The sequence below is a fragment of the Canis aureus genome, chromosome 4 (genome assembly GCF_053574225.1).
Source record: "Canis aureus isolate CA01 chromosome 4, VMU_Caureus_v.1.0, whole genome shotgun sequence".
Taxonomy (NCBI): Eukaryota; Metazoa; Chordata; class Mammalia; order Carnivora; family Canidae; genus Canis; species Canis aureus.
The window spans coordinates 36,446,077-36,471,304 of NC_135614.1; the positions used below are offsets into that span (position 1 = coordinate 36,446,077).

The 25,228-nt window shown below is 41.9% G+C and overlaps 1 protein-coding gene across 1 annotated transcript in view; it reads right to left on the reverse strand.

Annotated features, from left to right (window-relative positions):
- Nucleotides 1-25,228, reverse strand: part of GLUD1 (glutamate dehydrogenase 1) — a 34,360-nt gene that overhangs the window by 3,166 nt on the left and 5,966 nt on the right. Inside the window, exons 2-11 of the mRNA XM_077895271.1 lie at nt 17,321-17,401; nt 16,746-16,801; nt 15,880-15,943; nt 11,331-11,425; nt 5,975-6,154; nt 4,715-4,852; nt 4,370-4,507; nt 3,919-3,999; nt 2,915-3,038; nt 2,027-2,118 (exon numbers count right to left, since the gene is read on the reverse strand). Coding sequence (XP_077751397.1) covers nt 2,027-2,118; nt 2,915-3,038; nt 3,919-3,999; nt 4,370-4,507; nt 4,715-4,852; nt 5,975-6,154; nt 11,331-11,425; nt 15,880-15,943; nt 16,746-16,801; nt 17,321-17,401 — 1,049 coding nt within the window. The remainder of the gene's footprint in view (nt 1-2,026; nt 2,119-2,914; nt 3,039-3,918; nt 4,000-4,369; nt 4,508-4,714; nt 4,853-5,974; nt 6,155-11,330; nt 11,426-15,879; nt 15,944-16,745; nt 16,802-17,320; nt 17,402-25,228) is intronic.

The following is a 25,228-nucleotide window of genomic DNA, read 5'->3' on the forward strand; positions in this document are numbered from 1 at the left end:
TTTTTTTTTTTTCCTGGAGATCTTATTTGTTTGAGAGACAGCAAGGGAGCGTAAGTTGGGGGGAGCCCAGGGGGAGACAGAGAAGCAGGCTCCCCGCTGAGCAGGGAGCCCAAGCAGGACTCGATCCCAGGACCCTGCCATCATGACCTGAGCTGAAGGCAGACGCCCAGCTGAGCCCCCAGGGCCTGCACTGTTTTTGAGGCCGCACGGAGCACAGGACAGAAACAACTGCTGAGGTGGGACGGAAGGGACGGGGAGCCCTAGCCGCACACTTTGGGGACATGAAAACAGGCCACTGGGCTTAGATGGAGGCATCCAGAGCCGCTCTGGGACACGAGACGGTGCAGGCGCCGGGAGCCGGGGTGGAGGTTTCTCTGCCCAGAGCTCCCGAGGCAGGTACTCGGGGGTGGCAGAGAGAAAGTGAAACAGGGAGAAGCGAGAGCTGGCCCGGCCGCGGACCTGAGATTCGGGTTGGGGCTGGGCAGTCAGCAGGGCCTCCTGCCCGTTGTAGGGGACAGGCGCATGGGGGCACGCTTGGGGTCGTCAGGGTTCAGGTGTTAGCGGGGGGCATGTGGAGGCACAACAGGGCAAGGGAGGGGCTAATGATGGAGCCCATGGTTTACGTTAGACAAGGAGGGGACCGGGGACACACGGGGGGTGTCGGGGGGGTCATTGACGCAGGTCCTGGCAGGGCCACGGCAAGCCTGGGGAGCACGGAGCTAGACGGGGAGCTAGGGGAAGGCGCTGGAAAGAGCCTGTGCTGTACACCCACATGCTAGGCCCCCTGCCAGCCGGCAAGTCAGGGGTGAGGACAGCCCCAAAGCCCGACCTCTGAGGCACGTAGAGCATCTGGAAACAGGGAGGTCCACACACAAGGCCAACGCTGGTTACAGAGGGTAGAGCAAGTTGGCCTCTTCCTGGGCTCCCGCCGGGGGCTTGGCCGGGGGCGGGGTGGGGCGGGCCGGCGCAGGGGGCCCCAGAAGGCCGGCTCACCAGGGCAGCGGCTAGCACCCAAGGACGCCCTGGCCCCAACGCTGTGCTGCCTACGGCATTGCCCATGACTGACGTTTCACACGGAGACAGGTTGATTATACTTGAGCCATTTCCCTGCAGGTGTATGTAGACTCTGAAATCAAACCTGATTTAAAAACCTGACAGTGAACACGTCCCCATGACGGCACCACGCGCGGAGCCATCCGGTCCTTCAGAAGGAGGTCCCAGAGGAGACATTAGGGCAGCATCCACGGGCAGGACTGAGAGCCCGTCACATCCCCCAAGAGCTGCGCCGGTCCGTCCCGTCAGCAATAAAGGTCCAGTCTCACCACAGACACGGTGAGTAGAACATCCATTTATGGTTTTTGCTACTTTAATACATTAAAGAAACCTTAATCTGTATTTAAGGTCTCTGCCATTTACGAGGAAGACGATCTCTGTGACATAGGGGCACTATTACTGTCCCGTCAGCTAACTCACTCCGATACCTTTTCTACCTGCTTCCTTTCATTCCTGTTCATGTCCACAAAGCAATTTCAATTCTTCATATAGTTCAATTTAATGTTTTCTTTGTTTCTGTAAAGCTTTTTTTTTTTTTTAAGTTTATTTTTTATTTTTAAGGGATCCCTTTTGCCAATATGGAGCTCCAACTCACGACTCAGGGATCAAGAGTCGCCTGTTCTTCCAACTGAGCCAGCCAGGCTCTCCTAATATTTACTTTTCAATTCTTTCCATTTCTCTGAAGCTTAAGAGTTAGGATACACAGTAATTCTTCACAATTAGGTTAGAATCACCTGTTGAGCCATCTGTATTGCAGAAGTACCAAGAGCAGAAGAGCGATTATTTTAAACTAAAATCCTACTCCGTTTAGAATAATGAGAGAGGCATGTGCAGAGCACACACGGGTCCCATCATCACCGCCAGCTGCTGACCCCCTGTGACCCTCATCCACCTGCCGGGGGCTAAGGACCAGGCGCGTGCGCATGTGCGTGTGTGTGTGGGGCGGGGGGGCAGCCCGCCACAGCGCACTCACCGATATCCTGTCTTGGAATTCTGCTGTGGGCACAACGGGAATAGTTCCACCATGCTTTCCAAATTTCCTTTCCAAGCTCTCTTGAACAGACACTGCAGAAAGCCGAGAGGTGAAGTTAAAATACTGCTAGTAGAAAAAAAAAAAAATGAAGTAGAACCAAAAGTAGTCTCCAACTATATCCACGACCCAGAAACCACTACAGAGTTTAGAAGCCTTCAACACTAATGCCGTGAACAGGTTAATCATTTAGAACTCTGCCAAATTCCTATATAAATGTGAATTTAGGTCAGTGCTCTGTTTCCATAACACCCATTACCAGGGTTTTTCCTTGGCTCTGTGAAAAAGAAAATGCTGAGGGAAAAAGAAACGGAAATGGATGGAACACTTCACCCAGATTCTCAGAGTGGGCTCAGTGAAGCTCGGCTGGAGGTCTGGCCTTACTTCAGCGGGACGAGATTGGCCCATTAACTCTGGAGCCTACTCTAGGCAAAGAAAAGCCACATTCTCATCAGGAGACTCCAAAAATTCTTGAACACTAGAAAGGCCTCCACTAAGAGCAACCAGAGATCGGAATGGAGGAGTACCAGTGAGCGCCTGGCTTAAAAGGATACTCTATTTACTAATTTATAGATTATGTTCAGAGAACATTACAGCACAGAACCAACATCTGAATGCAAATACATTTGAAAGAGTTAGTAAGTTAAATATCCATGAAAAAACTCAATATACTTTTGGTCCTCAGGCTCATAAGACAGAATAATATAATTTTCTGTTCTGAGAGTAAATTCTCTGGGATTAAAAAAGGAAACTAGTCCTTTCGAAGTGTAAGCTTCTTCCAGACTTTTAGCTGGCCCCCCAGATTTTTTGGACAAGGTCATCGGAACTCACTGAGCAAGTGGTAGTTAGAATCCCTTTCATATTTGAAGGTCAAACGGCCATAGCTGACGTGATTCAGATTCTTCAGCCACTCAAAGTAAGACACTGTCACTCCTCCAGCATTCAAGTAGAGGTCCTAGGCACAAAAATGTGACAGGGAAGACACCAAAGAAATGAGAAAATCATGGTTTTAATAAATGCTTTCAATGAACATCAGAGCTCCATTTTTATATCAAGGCAAATAGATTATACTTTAAACTCCCCAAATAGATCTTAGATTGCATCAGGGATTTCACACTTAAAAATTTAACAAATGTCTTTTCCAATCCACTTGAGTTTTTTTCCATTTTGAAAAAAAAAATAACTTTTTTTTTATTAACTAACAAGTATTTGATCAATTTTGGTTAGAGCTTCTCTACCAAAAAAATCTTGAGACAAAATTGCTCGCCCACTAACCACAGAACTGGATTGTCCACAGCGCCCCTTACGAGAAGATCAGCATTCCTTTTCCTACTATCTAGGGGCAGTCTGTTTCAGTTGAAATGAATCTCTTAAATGTTTTCAACAAAAGTTCTAAATGCATCACAAATCCACACTAACTTCCACTTGCAAATAATCCTTGGTATAGAACCCATGCTTGCCCACTGATAACCCAGGCACACATTCTTCATAGGAGTAAAGAGGCAAGGGACATTTGAAATGCATAAGGTTAGAAATTACACAGAGGCTTCCGAGTTTAACTGGAACTCATATTTCCAGCACAATATACATTTATAAAATTGGATTATTAAGCAGGCTAAATACATAATCAAAAAAGAGCTTAAAGTTGGAAAATAATGTTCAGGTCAAGGTGAAAATTGTCAGGTTTTTTACACTAACCATGCTTCTACTGTATTTTCTTAAAAGCAAATAAAGGTGAAGTATTTACTACAGTTTGGGAAATTAATGATTATCTCTTTCTCTCTCATTCCTTATAGAAGAGGATTCCAAGTACATATAAAACACAGATGACTTACTGGAATCACCATGATGTTCCTCTCCAGGAAGATCTTATCGGCCTCTGGGGTTGTTGGTCCATTGGCACCCTCAGCAATGATCTGCAAGAGAGTCAGGACATACAGAAATGCCAGCAGTGCCATCGAAACCCTACACCAGGTGCAAGGGGCAATGGGGAGAAGAAGTCCAGTTTAAATTAAGTTAGTAAGAAGTCTTTTGTTCTATAAATAAAGTATATAAAACCCTTCTATTTCCCTAACCACTTTTTGGAAGTTTGGTTTAAGAGGAAACCCGCGGTGATGGATGGCTGCACTGCTTTGTGTATATACAAAAAGCCACTAAATTTTACGCTTGGGTGAACTGTATGGTATTTGAATTATACCTCAACAAAGCAGTTAAAAAAAGAGAAAAACCAATTGAGAGCTTTTCTATGACCCTCACGGTCATTCCACACTGGTACCAAGCTCTCACCTTGGCTTTGACTCTGGGTGCGTTGGACTTGGTCAGCTGCTTCTCGCTGGCAGCGGGGATCAGGATGTCACAATCAGCTTCCAAGATGCTCCCTTCATAGGGCTTTGCCTTGGGGAAGCCCAGGATTGATCCATGTTGCTGAGAATTGATTGAGAAGTCAGAATTAATGGCTGCACTGCAGTTTCAGTGTTTACAATTAGTGCCCATGATAGGAAGACTCATCTATTAAGAGCAAATCTTTGGGTTGCATTTTAAAAAATTAACAAGGGAAATAGATATTAGTAACACTTATTTCAACTTTACAATATTCGGGGTAGTCACAGTTCAGACTTTAGATTAACATACCAATTTGAAGTCTTCCAGTTCCTTTGGGTCAATACCATCTGGATTCCATATGCTCCCATCAGATTCACCAACACCAACACATTTAGCACCAAAACGATGTAAGTATCTCATAGAGTGCAGGCCCACGTTACCAAATCCCTAGAGAGAACAATTACACAGTGTAGAAGGAAGAGTCATATTCTGACCAAGACACATTCTATCAGTTTAGAAGTCATTCTCAAGATCCTTTTGTCACAAGAAACGATGTACTGAATGGCTTCTCTTCAGCAATAAATGTCCCATGTGGAATCCCATCTTCTATTATCTGTGATAGTGAGTCCTAAAGAAGTTTAGGTTGGTTGGCTTATAAAAGAGCCAGTCATGCCACCCATGTCCTCAGTCCCTTGGACCAGATGCCTTATGTCACACCCTGGGAGGAATAGGAGTTCTATTCTATTTTAAAGTACCATTCAGTTCCTCTGTGTCATTTTCTTTTGCATGCATTTTTTTAAAAATATGAGGGAGCTAGAACATCTTTATATGTCTACTCCTGTGAGAATTAGAATTATCTGTTCATTTCACTAACCTGTTTTTCCCTGGAGTTATTTGCTCTTTTTCTTCTCAGTTTTTACATGCTGTTTATGTTATGAGTGTTGAAACTTTGCAGTAGAATAAGTTGGAAACTTTAAGTTTGTCTTTTTACATTGTTTATACTGATTTTTCTTAGGTAAAAGATCTTTTTGAATTTTGATATAGTCAAATTCATGAATCTTTTCTCTTTCTGGTATATGTCTTTAGATATTACTGGAATATTGTCCATTTCAAATGGTTTCATATAGGTTTTCAAATTTAATAGCATGGAATGGTACAAAGTAGTCTTTATACATTTTTCTACATTTCCTTTGGAAAAAACAAAGTACCATTCAACTTAATTTATATTCTACTCTGTAAAATAACCAAATACCAAAGAAATTCTTCCTGAAAGTTGAAATCTGGATCATTGTGCAAACGTTTCCCCTTCTGAAAACAACTTCAATTTAAATACTGACCAAAAGAAGTTGGTGATAGTTTCATACGTATCTGTGAGGTACTGAAAGTGGTTCTAGTCACATGAATCTAGTCATCAAGATTTAGAAATTAAAGCATGTATTACTCCGGAAACATCCATCCTAATAGTTACAGAGATTCAAAAGAATGACATTTAAAAATTGCAAATCTAAAAACACTGAAAAACTTACTCTATGTATATCAGTTATTCTTCAAGAGAGCAAACATTTTTACCTGAACAACAAATGTTTTATCTCCAAACCCTGGTGTCATTCCTAAAATACTCATGTAAGATGCTTCATTGATGAAATTTTCAATCCCATGGAAGACTCCCCGGCCAGTTGCAGAGATCCGCCCGTGGATCCCACCCTGACTGATGGGCTTACCCGTAACACAGGCATGGGCATTAATATCCTGCAAGAAAAAGTCAAAACTTTACATTTTTGTCTATTTTGCTTATGAGGACTATATACACCTTCACCAATAGGGATATGCCTCACTTTTTTAGATTTCTGTTCCTAGAAAAAAATATAATAAAATAGATCATATTTTCATGGGGTGCCTGGGTGGTTCAGTGGGTTAAATTCAAGTCTGCCTTCAGCTCAGGTCATGATCCCAGGGTCCTGGGATCAAGCCCTGTGTGGGCTCCCTGCTCAGTGGGAGTTTGCTTCTCCCTCTCCCCGCTAGTGCGCTCTCTCTCAAAAACAAAACAAAAAACAAAAAAATCATTATCTTCCAACAGGAGAAATAGTTTTTAGGAACTTAACATTATTAAGTACAAATAACAGTGTCACAAAAGTAGAGATAGTTCTGTTTACAACTATTATTCCTTCAAAAGTACTTATGGCCTATTAAGTTGGATATACATCCTACATGTGTCTTAAAACCTACCATACACTTGAACATGTCATCAAAACAGAGCCTAAGTAGGAAGAGGTATCATGGTAGTTCTGGTTAGATGAGAAGACTCCACATTGTAAAGATACTCTCCCACCAAACTAATCTAGAAATTCAATAAAATGCTACTTTATTTTTTAAAGATTTTATTTATTTATGCATGATAAAGAGAGAGCGAGAGAGAGACAGGCGCAGAGACCCAAGCAGAGGAAAAAGCAGGCTCCATGCCAGGAGCCCGACGTGGGACTTGATCCCGGGACTCCAAGACCGCGCCCTGGGCCAAAGGCAGGTGCTAAACCACTGAACCACCCAGGGATCCCCTAAATGCTACTTTAAAAGATAATATTCAAAGTTCAACTAAAGGAATAGATTAACAAAAGTATTCAAGAAATTTGGAAAAAAAAAAAAAAAAAAAGACAAAATAATTAAAGGTTTGTAGGGCAATCTGGAATGCCTACCAAAATAAAAATACCTAGTAATCCAAAGATTCTACTTCTAGGAACTTAAATTTTTTGTGTATTTGGTATGGTATCATTTGAGTTAGGAAAATACAAAGGTACATGTGGGTGAGACAGAGAGGCTCCTGTGCAAGTGTGAGTGGAGGACCCCTGGAAGCAAACGCCAGCTCCGGGGGCAGGGTCGGGGAGTAACAGTCTTTACCATCTGTACTCCTGTTCTCTGTGAAGTGACCATGTATTCTTGCTCAGAAACTGTCATTAGAAGAAAGAAAGGGCTTGGGAGAACTTCCCTTCCAGGTATATCCATAAATGTAGCCACCAGAACAATGTAGAATAATAGACTGGTCAGTGGGGCAGGAAAAATAGATGGCCCTATTATACACAGGACATCAACATAAAAAGAAGGAAGCATTTTACATTTGTGGATAAATTATGGACTATTTAATAAACTTGTGGGGCAATCTGCTACCCACTAAGGAAGACGCAATGCCTTACTTCACACTCTCCCTACCCCCGAATAGATGTAGCTGGGTGAGTTAACAAGTAACCTGGTCTTTATCTGTAGTGTTTAACTATTTTTTTTTTAAGGTTTTGTTTTTTTTGTGTGTGTGTGTGTGTTTAACTGTTTTTACAGAGACAACTCAGAATTGTATTAGCTGTAAATCGCCAACAAAAAAAAGAATAAAAGTTAAAAAAAGAAGGCAGTCCAGTAAAGTGATTTACAGAAATTAGTCAATTTTCCCACAGTTCCCTTCATGAATAATTAACACTTGTGTGAACGCAGAATTGCAAACCTAGAGCCAAATGCTTTTACACAGTGCAAATGTGAATGCCGGAGCCGCTAGCAACCCCGTCTGAGGTCAGGCCCGGTGCCAGCTGCCCGGCGCCCAGCACACCGGATTGTCCCAGAAGCCCAGGGACCACACGCCCTCACTCCGCGGCCTGCACTTCTGGGCAGATTACACAAAAGCTGAGGCAGGTTTAGGTTTACATCTGAAATGAGTAAGAAAAACAGTAGCTTCCTGACCTTAGGCCCTAATTTTGGATTTCCTATCACTTTAAGAAGGGAAGCCCTTTGCCAGGTTTAGCTGGCAGTGCCTCACAAAACTTTCTTTTGTGGTCACCCCTGGCAGTAAGCTATGAATAATGAATGTGGTGTCTACTACTTGGCACTAAGCAGTCTAGTGTCTTGTTTAAAAACAGAGACCATAATTCGGAGCTCATTTAATATCAAAAGGGGACATGGAAAAAGCATCATTTTGGGGAATGGCAGTTAAAACCAAAATTCTCTGAAGCATCTCATACTGTTCATTTTATTTCAGGGGATTTTCGCAATTTACCGATCTAATATTTATGAATACTTGTTGTCTTGTGTGTTTTACTAAGGAGTACTATTATTTTTTTAAAAAAAGATTTAATTTATTTATTTGAAAAAGAGAGAGATAGTGAGAGGTAACATAAGCAGGCAGGGGGAGAAAGAGAAGCAAGCTCCTGGTGAGCGTGGAAGCCAGATGTGGGGCCCGAATGCCAGGACCCAGGGATCATGACCTGAGCTGAAGGCAGGTGCTTAACTGACTGAGCCCCCCAGGTGCTCCAGGAGTGGGTACTATTCTGAGTGCATTATATTTTATTATTCAATTAATCATTAGGAGCTATTGCTATTGTCATCTTATATACGGGAAATGGAAGCATAGGGCGCTCAAGGCCTGCCACAGGCCATGGAGCTGGTGTGTAAGGGAGCCAGTTCTGAATCCAGGTGGCCTGCTCACACTCCCAACCACAGTCTGCACCCTCTCAGGTCCTCAGACTAATGTCTGAGCTCCTCTACTGCAAGCTGCAGCCCCCTTCCTTCTCTGGGGGCAAGAGTTCTAGTTCTCCTCTCCAGGGCTCATCTTGCCACTAGGGCCTCCCCCCAACTTTTTAAAAAAGGTTTTGAGACAGAGAGAGAGAGAAAGAGACAGAGGGAGCAAGTAGAGGGAAGGAGAGCAAAAATCTCAAGCAGACTCTGCACCGAGCTTGGGAGTGTGACATGGAACTTGATTTCAAGACCAAGATCATGACCAGAGCCAAAACCAAGAATTAGATGCTTAACGGAATGTGTCACCCAGGCGCCCCTCCCTCAGGGCCCTTTAAAGGAAAATTCACGAGGCCTTTATTTCCTTGGAGGACTCTGCTACCTCCGCTGTCCGTCTCTCTTGCATCATCTCCTGCAAGGATGAACGTGGAGCCCACAGCCAGACAATTGCCAACCACCCCTGTCCTTGGGCAGCAGGCACCTGTCTCGTTTCCGCTCTGCGGCCCAGCGCCATTCCTCTCTGTGAAGGCTACTCCTTGTGCCCCATTTCCCTCCTTCAACTGCTCCTTGCAGCCTGGTTCCACTTTCTGTCCCCCAGATGGATGATCTAGTTGCTGAACTCGTTTCTTCCCAAACACGGCTCCCTCAACGAGGCATGTGGAGCTCCTCGCCTTCCTCCTTCTGCAACTGACCACCTTCCCTCTAAATCCCTCTTCCTTGGGACTCCTGGGTGGCTCAGCGGTTGAGCACCTGCCTTCCACCCAGGGTGAGATCCCGGAGTTCCAGAATCGAGTCTCACATTGGGCTCCCGGAACGGAGCCTGCTTCTCTGTCTCTCATGAATAAATAATCAAATCAAATCAAATCAATCAATCCATCCATCCCTCTCCCATTTGTCCATTTGTCTCCAGCTCTACCGCAGGCCAGGGTCCCCCGTCTCCTGGGCTCCTGTATGGTCCTGCCCCCAACAGTCTCATTCCCTGCTGCACACAGTGAAGGTCAAAATGCCTCATGCCTGCTTCTAGTTAGCACTCCACCAGCATCCTTCTGTTTTTAAGGCAAAGACTTTGGTCCTATGATCTGGTCCAATTCTCCTCTAAGTGGCCTCTCTTAGACTCCACTCTCTGGATTTCCACTCTGACTACCCCAGTCTTCCCTCAGCCTCAAGTTCACTTCTGCACCCCAGAACTTTATCCAATGGTTCCTTCTGCCTCCAACACTCACAGCCCCGTCCCTTCTGCAAGTGATCCTATTCATCAGAGTGCAGACTAGAGCTTACTCCTTCAAGGAGGCCTCCTCTGATCTCACCTGTGGAGGCTTGGCCGGGCCCTGTTACGCCTTGTGCCAGCATCAGGACTCCCTGTGCTCCCAATTATCCCAACTGTACTGAATATCTTGCTTGTTTGGCAGAGGCTCTATCTATCTATCTATCTATCTATCTATCTATCTATCTATCTATCTATCTATCTTTTATTACTTTATATTTTATTTTATTTTATTTATTCATGAGAGACACAGAGAGAAGCAGAGACACAGGCAGAGGGTGAAGCAAGCTCCATGCAGGGGGCATGATGTGAGCCTCGATCTCGGGACCCTGGGGTCACACCCTGGGCTGAAGGCAGCGCTAAACCGCTGAGCCACCCGGGCTGCCCATAGATACATTTTTAATGAATGTCTTTTCAACTCTCTATCTCTTCCTACTCCTTAAATGTTTTTCAAGGTTCTATCCCTTTCAAGAACAGAAAGTTGGTTTTTCTCGTGTTCTGTATTAGTGGCACTACTTCTACTTGGTCTCTCAGACCCAAGTCCTCCTGGTTGTTTTCCTTGATAACACATCCAACTCCAGTCCTATGGAGTCTCTGTCAGGTGCCAACGCCTCTCCCCAGACCTCGTGGCCCTGGGCTCCAGTGCAGTCTAACAGCACCAGCCCAGGCTCCTTGAGGAAAGGGGCAGTGCCAGAGCCTCCCCTCTCACTAGCAAAACTAGGGCTTGAGATTTTTGTCCTGGTTCATGTACTTCTTCGCTCTCCTAGTACACTTCTAAATAGGCCTCATCTCCATGTATTATCCTATCTCCATATCTTATCTGCTTATGTGTCTTAGTTCCTCTTTAAATGAAAGCTCTTTGCGGGAAGTCAGAATTGAAGGCTTCTTCATTTCCCTTCTAGTGTTTTACACCATGTCCTGCCCTGACTGGTAGGTGATCATTTCTGAGGTCCCATCCCAGCTTTCAGGATGGGGTGGCATGTAAGTGAAAGCTCAGTCCATGTTCATGCTACGTTTATGGTTTACAACTAGAGAGATGGAAGTAAAATAATGTGCAAATCAAGATACGATTAAAGGGGAGAAGAACCCAGCAAATTCTCTCCATCCACATAACATCAGTTTGTTATTTCTTGTAGACAGCAAATGAGGATCTCAGGGCTTTGGGTGGGTACTCACATAGTGCCCTATGGTGCTGGCGTAGGTGTCAGCAATCCAGGACATCTCCCGCTCACCTGTGCTCATGTCTGGGGCAGGCACATCAATGCCAGGACCTGGGGACACAAGGAAAGGGCATTGTACTAGCTTTTAAGATGAACTCATCTCAAACACTTAAATCCTTGTAATTTTTTACAACAAAGCTACTGTGGTTAGAAAACATTAGATCTGGGTAACTACTTGAAGTCATAGAAATACTCGTTAAGTGCGTCACGACAAAATTTACACACACACAAATGTTATATGGGTAATTTCTCCCTCTGGTGTTGCCTTGAGATATTGTTCGGAAGTCAGTTCTGCTAACAGACAGAAGCCACTCAACTGGACTTCTGAATACATGAGCATAGGCACCTCGGTGTGTCCCTCTTGACCTCAGCTCCTTGAACTACATACAACCAGAGAGAACAGTACCATCCTGCCTACAGAAGGATGAGTGCTGTGCTTGGGGAGTGTTTGTGTCTGAGGCAGCACAGAACCATACCGCTTATGGGGGTGTAAGCCCTCCCCATCAAGTAGAAAAGGAAAAAAAAATACACATTGCTGAAGCATTTGTGTTAAGGCCCATAATTTCACCCGGGCTTTGACCTGTTATTCAAAGCTTCCTCAATGTACATAAAGTTTTAGGCCTCAGCTTTCAATTGCTCAGATCACAGCAGATTAGAAAGTTAGTTTGAGGATAAGAAGTTACTCCACGGCAGCAACAAATGCCAGTGTCAGCGCTAATATTGACGGCCACACCGAGATCTCTGGTAAAGATGCGTTATTACTATTTTTTAATATTTTATTTATTTATTCATGAGAGACAGAGAGAGAGAGGCAGAGACACAGGCAGAGGGAGAAGCAGGCTCCATGCAGGGAGCCTGATGTGGGACTCGATCCCAGGATCACGACCTGACCCAAAGGCTCAACCACTGAGCCACCCAGGTGCCCCTAAAGATGTGTTAAATGATGTCCACTCAAATCTGTCAAGGGAGGGATACAAATACATATAAAATACAAAAACATATAAATACAAAAACATCCCATTTAGTGGGTCAATTAAATAAAAATGCTGTATCTACATAAAGAGATACTATGCAGCCAGTAAAAAGCTTGTAGTCCTCACCAAAACACATTACGTGGGGGAAAAAAAGATTTGTATAGCATGTATAGAGGTTCCATTTACATAAAATTCTCTCTCTCTCTGGACAGGCCTGTGTATAGTCTCCATGCATTTATTTCCACCTGTATATGTAGTATGTGTGCACAAGTTTGGAAAGATATGGATACCTCACACTTGCTCACGATGTTTCCACTTCGGCCTTGTTTATAACTTTCTGTATTGTTTCAGTTAACTAATACAAACCCATTAACGTTTCAGAAAAATAGAACTTTAAAAATTATTCAGCTATGAAGTCTCCCACAGAAAAGTTCTTTCTAAGTACTCAAGTTCTGTATTTTTTTACTTAACCAACTGAATAACATATGCTTTAATACTGTCCTGTACTTTTGGGGCCCACGTCCAAGGAGGTGTTTCTCTGCACAGGCTGTGATGCAATGGCTACATAACTGGTCTAAGACAACTTGGAAATGGTCAAGCTTTTCACGCTCCCACCCGGCCCACAGCTAATCTGTCATTCTCTTGCATCTGAGCACCCTTTCTCTTAGGCAGTTTCTAACTCTCATGAAGTCTGACTTCCCGCAAATCACTCTACCCCTAACTCTCCTCCTTGGACGGACTCACGCCCTGTTCTAGTCTTACTTATCCTCTGTAAAAGGGGCTCTACTTTTCTCATTTGCTCACAATGTCCATTCCTTGAGAGCAAGACTTCAAGGACGTTCGTAAAGATTTGTTTGATCGGATTTGCTTTTCTCCAAAGGTGTAAATGATAAACTGCTCCTGAATGCAAGGGGGATCTACAAACGTTTTTTAGTAGTATCAAGTGTCAAGTATGCTTGTTGCGTCAAATCACGATTTCAAGTGGAGAAGGGCTATTGGCAAGGGGCAAGTTTGAAGTATGCAGTTTGTAAACTGGAAATGTACCATGATAAATTCTGAGGCTTCTCAAAAACCTCAATTCATCTAGATGGCCTAAGATGAGACAGCGCTCCCGATCCAAAGCCGAAATCACAAAATATTATTAGGCTTATGAGTTTTCTACTCCACATAAAATCAATGGACAGCAATGCTCGGATTACAAGCAAAACCTGAATTACAGAAAAATACTCAAATATTTTAACAGAGAACAGGTCTGAACATCCACATTTTGTAAAACAGGTACATAACCCTGGGAAAGCTAAAATGCCATCAGTCAATCCCACAATAGTATAAAAAAGATGAAAAATTGACTAAAGAGCACAGCTGCTTTAACAGAACATGAGCACAGGGTGGAGCTGAAAGGCCAATTTTGGTGCAGGGAAATCTGAGAAAATTATAAAGAAATGGAGACATTGGATTACCAAGAGAACTTTACAGTTTACAAAGGTGGTATCTAAACTCACACAACAGAATAAACACCAAGCTTTCACAAGTTTAAAAAAAAGAAAAAAAGACACTAGAGGAAAGAACACTTCCTAACTCTTTCTCTGAGGCCAGTATGATGCTGTTATCAGGGCCTCACAGGAAGATTCTCTGAGGCCAGTATGATGCTGTTATCAGGGCCTCACAGGAAGAGAATACTATAGACCGATATCCCTTAGAACGGCATAAAAAAAAAAGTTCTTATGAATAAATGTAACAGAGGTAGTGTAAGATCTGTGCTGAAAAGCAGGGACCATCAGGGAAGGAAGGTAAAGGAGAATGACAACTGGGAGGACATTCAGTATTCGGGGACTGGAGCACTAGCCAGGTAGGACGGCTTCCCTCCACACTGGGCTGCAGAGCCACTGCAATCCTTAGTAAAAGCCCAGCTGACTTCTTTGCAGAAAATGAAAAGCTTTTCCTAAAGGCATAGGATGTGCCTGGGCCAGGACTCAGGCCCATGTCCAACTCACAGTCTGAAACTCTGGAAAGACAAGTCAGTAAGTAAGGGAGAAATAAATGAACTCAGTTGCAGAGGTTTACTCAGGACCAGTTCTGGGCCCTGGAGGGAGAAAAAGGATCCCACCCCCTCCCCCCAGATGCTACAAATCTTTCTGAGCCCAGGTGTCAGGTTAGCTGCATTGTGAGTCAATGAGGCTTTTGTGCTTCAACAAAGAAGTCAAATTGCAGTATTTAGGCTTTCACTGTTTCCAGGAATCACTTTTAACCTTTGGAATCCCAAGGTACTTGTGAATATAGAGAAAATGAAGCTCGTTATACTCTAGGTATGGGCAATAAAGTCTGAAGTGACTCAAGACTATTAAACACTTTGCGACTGAAGCTAAGAGAAAAATCATGAGGCTCTCTAGGCTGAACATGACTGCAGTTCACCAAATCTCAGCAGTAGTAGGCAGTTCTGTAAAGGAGGCAGTCCCCTCCAAGTACCCGGCACCCCCCTGTTCTGACAGGACAGATTCACAGCAGTGCTGAGGAGACATGCCAAGAATCCAAATGCCTGTGAAATGATGAACAACAGACCCAATCTGGTCAAGTTCTAGTGCTACTTATATTGATTTCTGTATTAGTTTATTTCATGCTCTTTTTTTCCTATGAAGAGGGCAAATTTCAAAGGAAGCATATCTTAAGTTCATAGGAATTAACAGTGGGGAGAATGTTGGGGAAGAAAAACACAGGGGCAGGAAAACAGAGAAAGTAGATTTTCTTTCTTATTTTAGTCAGTTTTTTTTTATGTTACAAGGGCAAACATTCTGTTAAATACTTTTATGTTATAAAAACAAATTAGAATCCTTCTAGAACAAAAAAGAAATATACAGACTTCATTTGCTTGAAAAACTGACTAAATGATGAGTATTTATATATCATAGCAAATATTCACATCTCACACAAAACATACAACACAGGTGACACTTACTGCAAAAACATCAAGCCTTTGAAGATCAGCACCCTTAGAAATCTAGTGTTTGGCAAAAGGGCCTCGTGACAAATATCAGGAACCCCGGGGACTCTCAAGACCCGCCAGGGAGGGCAGATGGAGTCATCAGGGTGAGCCCCTCACCTCCCAGCCTGTGCCCACTGCTCTGAAGGGGCAGCTTGCTCTAGGCTCTTGTTCCAAAAGGCAGCAGATTTCTCACTGCTTGCAGAACAGACTATTGTAAAAGTGACTATTACATATTAAAAAAAAATATTTATAAAACAGGTATTATTTATTTCCTAAAATCTTTCTGGATATCACAATAGAGATTGTCCAAGCAGAAGAGGTGGAAGCGATCCCCCTGTGTCCACACTGCATACGGAGAACCTGAGCTTTTCTACGTGAGACCTACCAAAACAGGCCCAAGTATGTCCACCGTATTTATCACAGAACCCAGTTTTTCAAAGTAAAGGGGCAATTCTACCCATGTGCATATAGATAAAAACAGGAGTTTAACTTAAGAAAATTGCCTTTTAGATGTTCCTACTCCATGCTCAAGCCTACAAGGTAATACATACCAATAAAGCCCTTCTTTGCCAGCTCCATGGTAAACCTCCTTGTAATCTTTTCCAATTCATTATCCTATAAAGGAAACAAATGAAAACAAAACAAGGAAACAAATGTTTTTGATAGAAAACCACTGGTGGAGATAAGTGATAATTGCCTCATATTTTCTATTTATAGGACATTTTCATATATCTTCTTGTGTAATCCTTACAACTTATAAAGCAGGCATTTCCATTTTGAAGATAAGAAAATGATAGATCAGAAATTAGGTTATACAAACAACAAACAGTAGAACTAGGGCTCAAATCCACTTCCTGTTCTCTTTGTATTAATATAGGACCCTAAGAATAATCCCTATGGCACATTTTCATTTAAATGGTTAAAAAAAAAGAATGAAATCATATATATATATATATAAAATGTTTGTAACAGATGTTAATTCAGAGCTATAAAGCATAGTAACAGCTAGCTTAAATTAACTTGGAATTGATAGGATAAACAAGATTTTTACTAAATTAGGCTGTCACTAGGTTCTGAGATCCCAAGATAAGAGTCGCAGATCATAGGAACATGTTAAATGCATATAGAGCATATTATATTTATATTATAGACTATGTAACATGGATGGATATAAATGCCCTAAGAATATGAAGATGTTAATTATCTTTTAACCAAGTGTAAAAATGAAAAAGGACATTGATGTTAAGCAGGTGACCTTTATATGGCACCACACTCAGTGAGTTAATTATTTACTTGTTTTTCCATTCCTTTAAAATAGGGGCCATTAATCTCACTGGTATGGGGGACACATAGAAGCCCTGTAATTTCAAGTCCTTTATGAATGCACCATGTGCACAAATGTCATTTTGATACTTACAGTGTAGTTTTTGGGATTGATCTTAACACCAGCCTTGGCACCCCCAAATGGCACATCTGTAAGAGAAGGCTGCAAGTTGTTATTCCATACAAAGGATAAACAAATTCCGGAGGCAGAAAGCACTATGTGATATTACAATAATTCAAACGTGACTCTTTAATAAGATTTAGTTTCAGAAAATTCAAGAAATAAACATTGATCAACACTGATCTTTTCTAAAATGTCCTTGAACTAAAATTCTAGTGGAACAGAAATTGTAAGGCTGGGCAAATTATGTATATTTAATCAGTGTGCTTTACTACTTCTAAAAGAAAAAAAATACTTATTTTCCTTCTACTATGATTTGGTCTTACTTACAGAGTATGGAAAAGCAGTTAAAAAAAATCTACACTTAAAATCCAATTAGTTCCCATAAAAATTTTTCCATTAAAAAACAGATTAAATCTTAATTAAGACTAATTGAAAAATTATGTAAGCATTAAATTGTGCAATTTAAATAACATCCTAAAGGTAACCTGGTATGTTAACATATTTCCCCAAAGCATTTTCAGGCAGCAACAAAGGAGATCACTTACCAACCACTGCACACTTGTAGGTCATCAGAGAAGCCAGAGCTTTCACTTCGTCCACACTCACATCAGTGCTGTAACGGATACCTGCGGGGCGAGGGAGGGGGGTGAGAAAAGGGGATGTATTTAGAACATCCTTTGGGCTGGTTAAAAGAAAAAGTGCTAGAAATGGAAATGCCCACACTTTCTGCATTTTACACTCTGTTTTTTTCCAAGAACACTTCAAGTGGCTTGTGATACAAAGTCAAGGAAAATCTGCTAATTGGACACCTAGCACCTTGTACGGGCTACAGGAGGAGTACTGATTTAGATTTTTAAGTATTCTGGTGGTTAAGAGAAAAAGACAGGGATGGGAGTGCCGTTTTTGCATTCTGGTGGGAGCAGTTAAGAGCACCAAGCAAGGTTCCTGGAGATGAAGAGATGAGCCACAGTCCTGTCCTTCAGGAACGTACAGCCCAGTGGCAGACAGCAGGAACTATGGCTTCACAAGATAAAAAAAAATCCTTCAAATGGAATTTTTTATGCTTTGAGGGAGGCATCTAACTCAGTGAAGGCTTTTTTCTTTTACTTTTTGGCTTGGATGATTTGGTAGCAGGGAGTTCAAAAAATTTAGATTAGAAATGACAGTTTTCTTAAAAGGTCTAGCAGTTATATTTATCTGTTGCCATAGAGCTTGCTTCCCTGTTTTGTTCAGGCCTCTATTAGAACTTTCTTCACTACAAGAGGCCCTACCTGACCACATTCTTTAAAAAAGCACCTTCCTCATCCCCACTCTCTAGCCCCATTTACCTTAATGTTTTACTGCTGACTTTATACTGTTTACTGTCTTGACTTCCCCACCTGGGAAGCTAGCTCAAGAGGACAGACTTTATTTTGTGCACTGCTTTAACTTAAATCTTGGTACCTAACATAGAAAATGGCATGCATGTATTAGGTGCCCAAATGTGTGGCGAATAAATATATCATTATTTCTTGACTAAGGCGTTAAGACAGAAAAGCCATGGTCACTAAAAATTCTGATAAGCCTCTAAGTTGTACACAATTCACCGGAAGTGTCTGCATATATTATGGAAGAGCTGGAAAGTAGTTAAGAGGCAGAAAATTCAGGTCCTAAAAGTACTCCAGAAAAAAAAAAATCTGTAAGCAATAAAGAACATTTATTATTTTTAAAAAAGGCTTTTATTTATTTATTCACGACAGACAGAGAGAGAGAGGCAGTGACACAGGCAGAGGGAAAAGCAGGTTCCCTGAGGGGAGCCCGATGCGGAACTTGATCCCGGGACCTGGGGTCACGACCTGGGCTGAAGGCAGACGCTCCACCACTGAGCCACCCAGGCATCTCTATATTTTTTTAAAATAAAAAAATTTGTTTAAACACTACAGTGTGTTTTTAAAATCAGTAAAAATGTTAACCATGTAACATGGCATAGGACTCAGTGGAAACCAGGCTACTAGGCTGGGACCTGGGCTGGGTGCAGGGAAGGGCACTGCTCACCTGGGGGCACAGACCTGTGCCCAGGGTCTGAATCAAGCCTGCACAGGACAGTGCTCGTGAGGCAGCCAGCACGGCGCCTGCGTGGGATCAGTGCTTCCACCTCTGCCATTATCACGGCTACTGCAAGTGTTACCAAGTACAGGCAGATAAAGAAATTCAGGTTTTAAAAAGTTTAAACTGATAGGCGTTTAAACAAACAGCTTAATAAATCTTGATTTCATTACCTCTTAAGATGAATGAGGGCAGTAAAATAGTCTGCTATTAAGGATTAGTATTTCTCCTACAACACACACAAAGCAGTTTTTTTCATTGCTCTTTTAGTGCCTGTGGAAGTAGTTGCTAAGTTATTTTAATTTCCCTTGTTTTCTTTCAAAAAAAAAAAAAATCACACCAGTTTCAGGTGTAGCATACACAGTGACTGGACAATCCTATATACTATACTATGCTCACAAGTGTAGCTACCACTTTCCTTGCTTTCTTTTTTTTTTTTTTTTTTTTTTATTTATTTATGATAGTCACACAGAGATTGAGAGAGAGGCCAAGACACAGGAGGAGGGAGAAGCAGGCTCCATGCACCGGGAGCCCGATGTGGGATTTGATCCCGGGTCTCCAGGATCGCGCCCTGGGCCAAAGGCAGGCGCCAAACCACTGCGCCACCCAGGGATCCCCTTTCCTTGCTTTCTTAAGGGCAGGGAGAAGTTATTTTCCCTTATCCAATGCTTAAATCTAATGCATTCAGTGGGAAACTAAACACAGCTTGAAGAGTAACATTCACGAATCCGAGAGTAATCCTATTATTCTAGACTTTAATGCTAATTAGAAACTGGACTCTTCGTTGTACAAACTGGTGTAAACAAAATGTCTATTTTATTGCAGAAGCCTTGGAATGATGAGTCAGAAACTGTACATGTTTAACAAAAAACATGTTTCTGCTGGACGGAACCCAGGAATTCTTGTTTGTAAAGTGCAATTTTCTTTCCGAGCCACACCCAGCCAGAGCTCCAGTGCAAGCCACTGAAGAGAAGTAGTTACGTCAACTACCTTGCACACCAGCCCGGAGGAGTCCACGAAGCAAGGGAGGAGCACTAAGGGAAGGAGGACGAGAGTTAGGGAGCTAAGCCCCGGAGCAGACGAAGTGGGGACAGAGGGGGCGGAGGAAGGAGTGCACATGGCACTGCCAGGCTGAAGAAAAAACAGGCTTTCGTTTCAGCTTTCTAATTAATCAGCGATACACATAAATGTTTTTACTTCCTAAGCTGGCAGACACACTAGCACAGGATTACTGAAACTGTTAGTCTGGAACAAACTCTCCAAGTAGAGCCATAAATAAAATACTCTGTACTGTACCAGTACTGGGGACCAAACAAGCCCCAGGACAGGAGTTCACCCATCCCTAAGGGAAAGCACTGGAAACCGAAGATAATTAATAAAAATATACTGTCGCCTAAAAATTCTTACCCACGTTCTATTGGATGCTAAGAGTGTGATGGCAAAAAAGAAGTCGCTCCCCACTCTATTTGTAAATCCAGTGGATTGAGATCCTGGCACAACTGGGCTATGCAAGGGATAAAATGATGGGATACGGACTACTTTAAGTTGGTACAGACCCTACATCTTAAACTTCAAGGTTCTAAAAGGGGGAAAACATAGCATTTTTGAATGCCTATCTTTCAAGAATACAGAATTTTTTTAAAAAAAGATTTTACTTATTCATGAGAAACAGAGAGAGAGAGGCAGAGACACAGGCAGAGGGAGAAGCAGGCCCCATGCAGGGAGCCCGACGTGGGATTCGATCCTGGATCTCCAGGATCTCACCCTGGGCCGAAGGCAGGCGCCAAACCGCTGAGCCACCAGGGATCCCCAAGAATACAGAATTTGAAGACAAGACATTCAGTAAAGCCAAGTAACAGGTAACACATATACATACAAGAACATCAGGAAACCTTAAAATGTTTTAAACCAAAATGAAATAAGAAAGATCTTATTTGCAAGTCTGAATATTTTTACTTTTTCTAAAACCACACCTTTCCTTCTTTTCTTTGGGATGGGAAGTATGGTAGAGAAGGCTAAAGGTGAGCCAGACTGACAGCGATTGGATGGGCACAAGGGCGGAAACTGGAAGGACTGCGGGCAGCTGGGTGGCTCACTCTCAAATAAATAAATAAAATCTTAAAACACACATACACACACACAAAAAACCCTTATAGATGGACCAAAAATTTTATTTCAAAAATGAGAAGAAAAGTAAATTATGATTTTTTTGTTGGTATCCTAAAGTCCCACAGCACTACCTGTTAGCTTATGTTGCTGCTACTAGCACCACTAGCATTTGGGAAGTGATTACTTGTATCACGATGGAGGTGAACACTTTCAGTGGAAAGCAGGAGTCCAGGGCTGCCTAAACTAGAAACGTTTATTATTTACCAAACCTGGTATAGTTGGTGACACAGCTTTGAAATCAGACCTTTTACTCTGAAGAGTAATTAATTAACTGTACCATGCAGCTATTTTGAGCTAACTGGTATCTAGATGTTTCAAAAGAACATGAATAACATGCAGGTATCTGCACGCCACACAACAGGGAGCATTTCTCTGCCTGTTGACTTAATGACATTAAGTCTTAAAGATATTCCTTATCCTCAAGAGCTTCATGATTGGTGTAAAGTTTTTCTAGAATAAAAATCAAGAGAAAATTAGCTGAAGTTGCTATAGTGATGAAGAAACCACACCAGTTCCTTACTTTGAAAAAGATTCAGTGAAAACCACAACTGAGTAGCTTGAATTTTTTTCCTTTTGCCAGCTGACTCAAAACCAAAAACATACAAAAAGGCTCCTAGCAACTGAGTCACCATTGTTTTTTTACGATGAATCATTAACTAAACACATTCATGAAAATCCAAATGGTTTTAAAAATTACTTGAACCAAATCTTTTAATAGGGCTTGATTTATTAAAAATTCAATTTCCAACTATATTCTTTCACTTTTCAGAAAACCAGTTCTATCACAGGCACTGAACTCACAGGAAAACAAAAAGGCCTTAGAACTCTTAAAATGCATGCACTAACCGTCTTGCCATTTACTCATGAGAACAGCTTTTCTCACTTAATACTAATATAATTTCCTAATGTGCAACAGAATGGCATAACCTAATTACAAATGAGGAGAAGAGAGCAATAAGCAGTGAGGAACCAGCACACATCAGTAAGTAACGACCACGGAAGGCATGAGAAGTCTCAGATCAAAACTGGTTCCACACTGCAAGGAGCAAAGGAAAAGCATACCTTTAACTGCTTTTGTTTATAGTGTCCATGTCTGTGTAAGAAGGCAAGGAAGCGAACACTTAAGGGTTCTAACCCATAATCAAAATCTTTGAGTGTTTGGAAGAGACAAACTTAGTAAGTTCTGGGAAGCATATGTTTAGCTGATGTTGGAGAAATGAAAGGGAAAATATTTCACTTCTTTTTCATTGACATTTAAAAGTTATAGAACACCTACATATATGTGCTCATCAAAGCTGAAACACAGGAAAAACTGAAATCTCTCCTAACTAGCACTATGTAATCCCCATCTTCTCCCTACGGGTGACTATTCATAGCAAGTGTGTGTGTGTGTGTGTGTGTGTGTGTGTGTGTATGTCCTCCCAAATAATTTGCCTGCATTTAAATACATACTATCTATTAAACATAGAGCTTTGTCTGTGCTTATGTATTGAACTTACTGCCCAATGGATGGAGGAAAGATTATACGTTAAGAGGGGAGGGTTTTGTTCATTGGTTTCATAGACTGCTTATTCTTAAAACAGCAGTAAACTGAGTCCCACCTTCTCACCAAACAGGTCTTGGAAATGACGCTAGTAAAAGTGAATATAAAATTGGAGATTTATTAAAACATAACAGTAACTTGTTATAAAACGGTTCAAAGGGTAAAGGATCGAAATTACAGATACCCTGTTTCATATAAATTATTAATAAGCCAAGGTGGTATTTGAGATGGTCTTAAGAGCAGGAAGAGAATTCGAGGGACACAGGAGACAAGGAACGGATGGGCACCACAGGTAGGGCGACTGTACTTTCCAAGAGTAAGATCAAGACATTGGCAAATTGAACACCAATAAAAAATAAATTTATAAAAAAAAGAAAATAAATAAATTTATATTAAAAAAAAATAAGATCAAGAAAATAACATATGCTCATATTTCCAATTTCCAATTTTCCTAAGGAACATTTTACACCAGATCTCCTTATTTTAAAAATTCAGTCCTTTCCTACTAACACTTTTTAGTCCCTGATACTACTGTTTTTTTCTAACAGTTCCTCAGACTAGAAGTTTGACTTATCTTTGACCTTTCTCTTCATTGAGAGATCCTACCTGTTGGGAAATACTATCCTTCCTTCAAAATGTTTTATCCGCTTGTGGCTTTTCATTTCTTTGCTGTAACTTATCACTTCATTCTCAGCTCCTCTGCTGCCCAGCCTTCTGGGCCCTTCCAGATTTATCATTATCCACCCAACAAGCATGAAGAGAAAGCTGTTTCTGCTCGCACACTTCTGACGCCAAATGTGTGGGTTTTCCACACCAACAACCAGTTCTCCAATTCTCTGTGGACACCAGCTAGTTGTCGTACGTAGTTTAATTCGATTCTGACACTGGCTACCTGGAGTTAGTGCAGACTCCACAGATTAAGGGCTTAGTCCCACAGGACTGGCCTTCATATTAATCCCAAGTATTGGGTGCCCAGGGTACCCGTACTTTTGTCTAACTTGGTTACAAACCAGAGGCTCCTACGTCCCCCTTTCCTCAGGTTTGAGAATTTGCTATAATGGCTCACGGCACTCAAGTAAAGCCTTTACATGTTTACTGGATTATAAGGGTTCTGAGTATAGGAGCTTCTGTCCCTGGGTAACAGGTGCGCCTTCCTCCGGGCACGCGGATGTGCACCAGAGCTCTCAGAACCTAGTAGTTCAGGGATTTTTATGAAAGTTTCCTCATGTAGGCACGATGGCTGTTGCCTCAGTATCCGACTTCTCTCACTTCCATGGAGGAGGACAGAGGATGGGGCTGAAAGTTCCAAGCTACTCATCATGGCTTAGTCTTTCTGGTGACCAGCTGCCATCCTGAAGCTATCCAGGAGCCCACCAAGGGTTGCCTCATTGAAACAAAAGATGCTCCTATCACCTAGGAAATTCCAAGGGATTTAGAAGCTCTGTGTCAGGAACTGCAGTCAAAGACCAAATATTAGGACAAAACAGGCTCTCAGGAAATTACCAGGATTTTAGGAGTGTCAGGAACTGGGGGCAGAGACTAAATCAGTATCTATTATGTCATAAAACCACACTTTCCACGATTTACAAACACACAGTCTGTCCCAGGATGCCATCACACAGTCTTCCCTGTCGCCTGGGCTGAGAATCAGTCACCCCCTCTACTTCTCTTTATCTAAAATGTTCTTTCCCCCATCCAATTCACATCCAGCCCTCCTTGCTTACAGATTAAGACTATCGCTCCCTGGTTTTCTTTTTGGAACTCCAATTGCAGCAATGCATTGTTGAGTAGGTTTTCAACTGTGTCATTTAGTGACTGGTTTTGGGAAAGGAAAATGTAGAAAATAGAATACTGAGCTAAAAGCAAAAGGAGAATGACACAGATACCATAAGAGATTTGGGATTCTATTTTGAGGAAATCGATGAAAAGACATTTTGAGAAAAAAAAAAAAAATCAGCTTTTTTTTTTTTTTTTTTGGTTTTGTTAAAGCTTTCTTATGGATAGTTCCCCCAGCAAAAAAGCATAGTACCTGACACAGAGCAGGACCTGTAATGAACAGGTTAACTATCAGAAATCCCCACGAGCTAAGGAATGTTCCTTAATTAAGCATAAAGTTTAAAGCTCTTGTCTTCAGGGAAAACGAACACATAATGGAAAAACAGATTTGGAATATAATCTATAGCTTTTAATGAACAATCCTTATTTAATACACCTCCAATATGGGTACTCTCACCCTTGACTATTATTCCCTGCGGTTTCTTTTTTGGTAAAAGGGATAAAAAAAAAAAATAGTTCATGTACATCATAAGGCTCAAATGCACAAAATGCTTTTTTTCCCCCTGGAATAAATGGACCTGTAAAGATTTCATATATGGGCAGGTTTTATATGCATAGTTGTTGGAATACCTATGCATTTTCTAGGGAAGAGGGAGGCCTTCTAGTAGCTTTTAACGCATTTCAAATGATCCAAAGTGTTAGGAGTCATTGTGTGCAGGGCATGACATGGCTCTCAACCATTGCTTAGGATATAATTTTTTTTTTACACGAATAAACCGCAATGATTAAGGAGGGGGGTGCTGGAGTCAGAACCCCAACTCTGCTACTTAACTGGGTGTGTCAACCTTTCCAGGAGTCTTTACTCTTCAGCCTTAGAGTC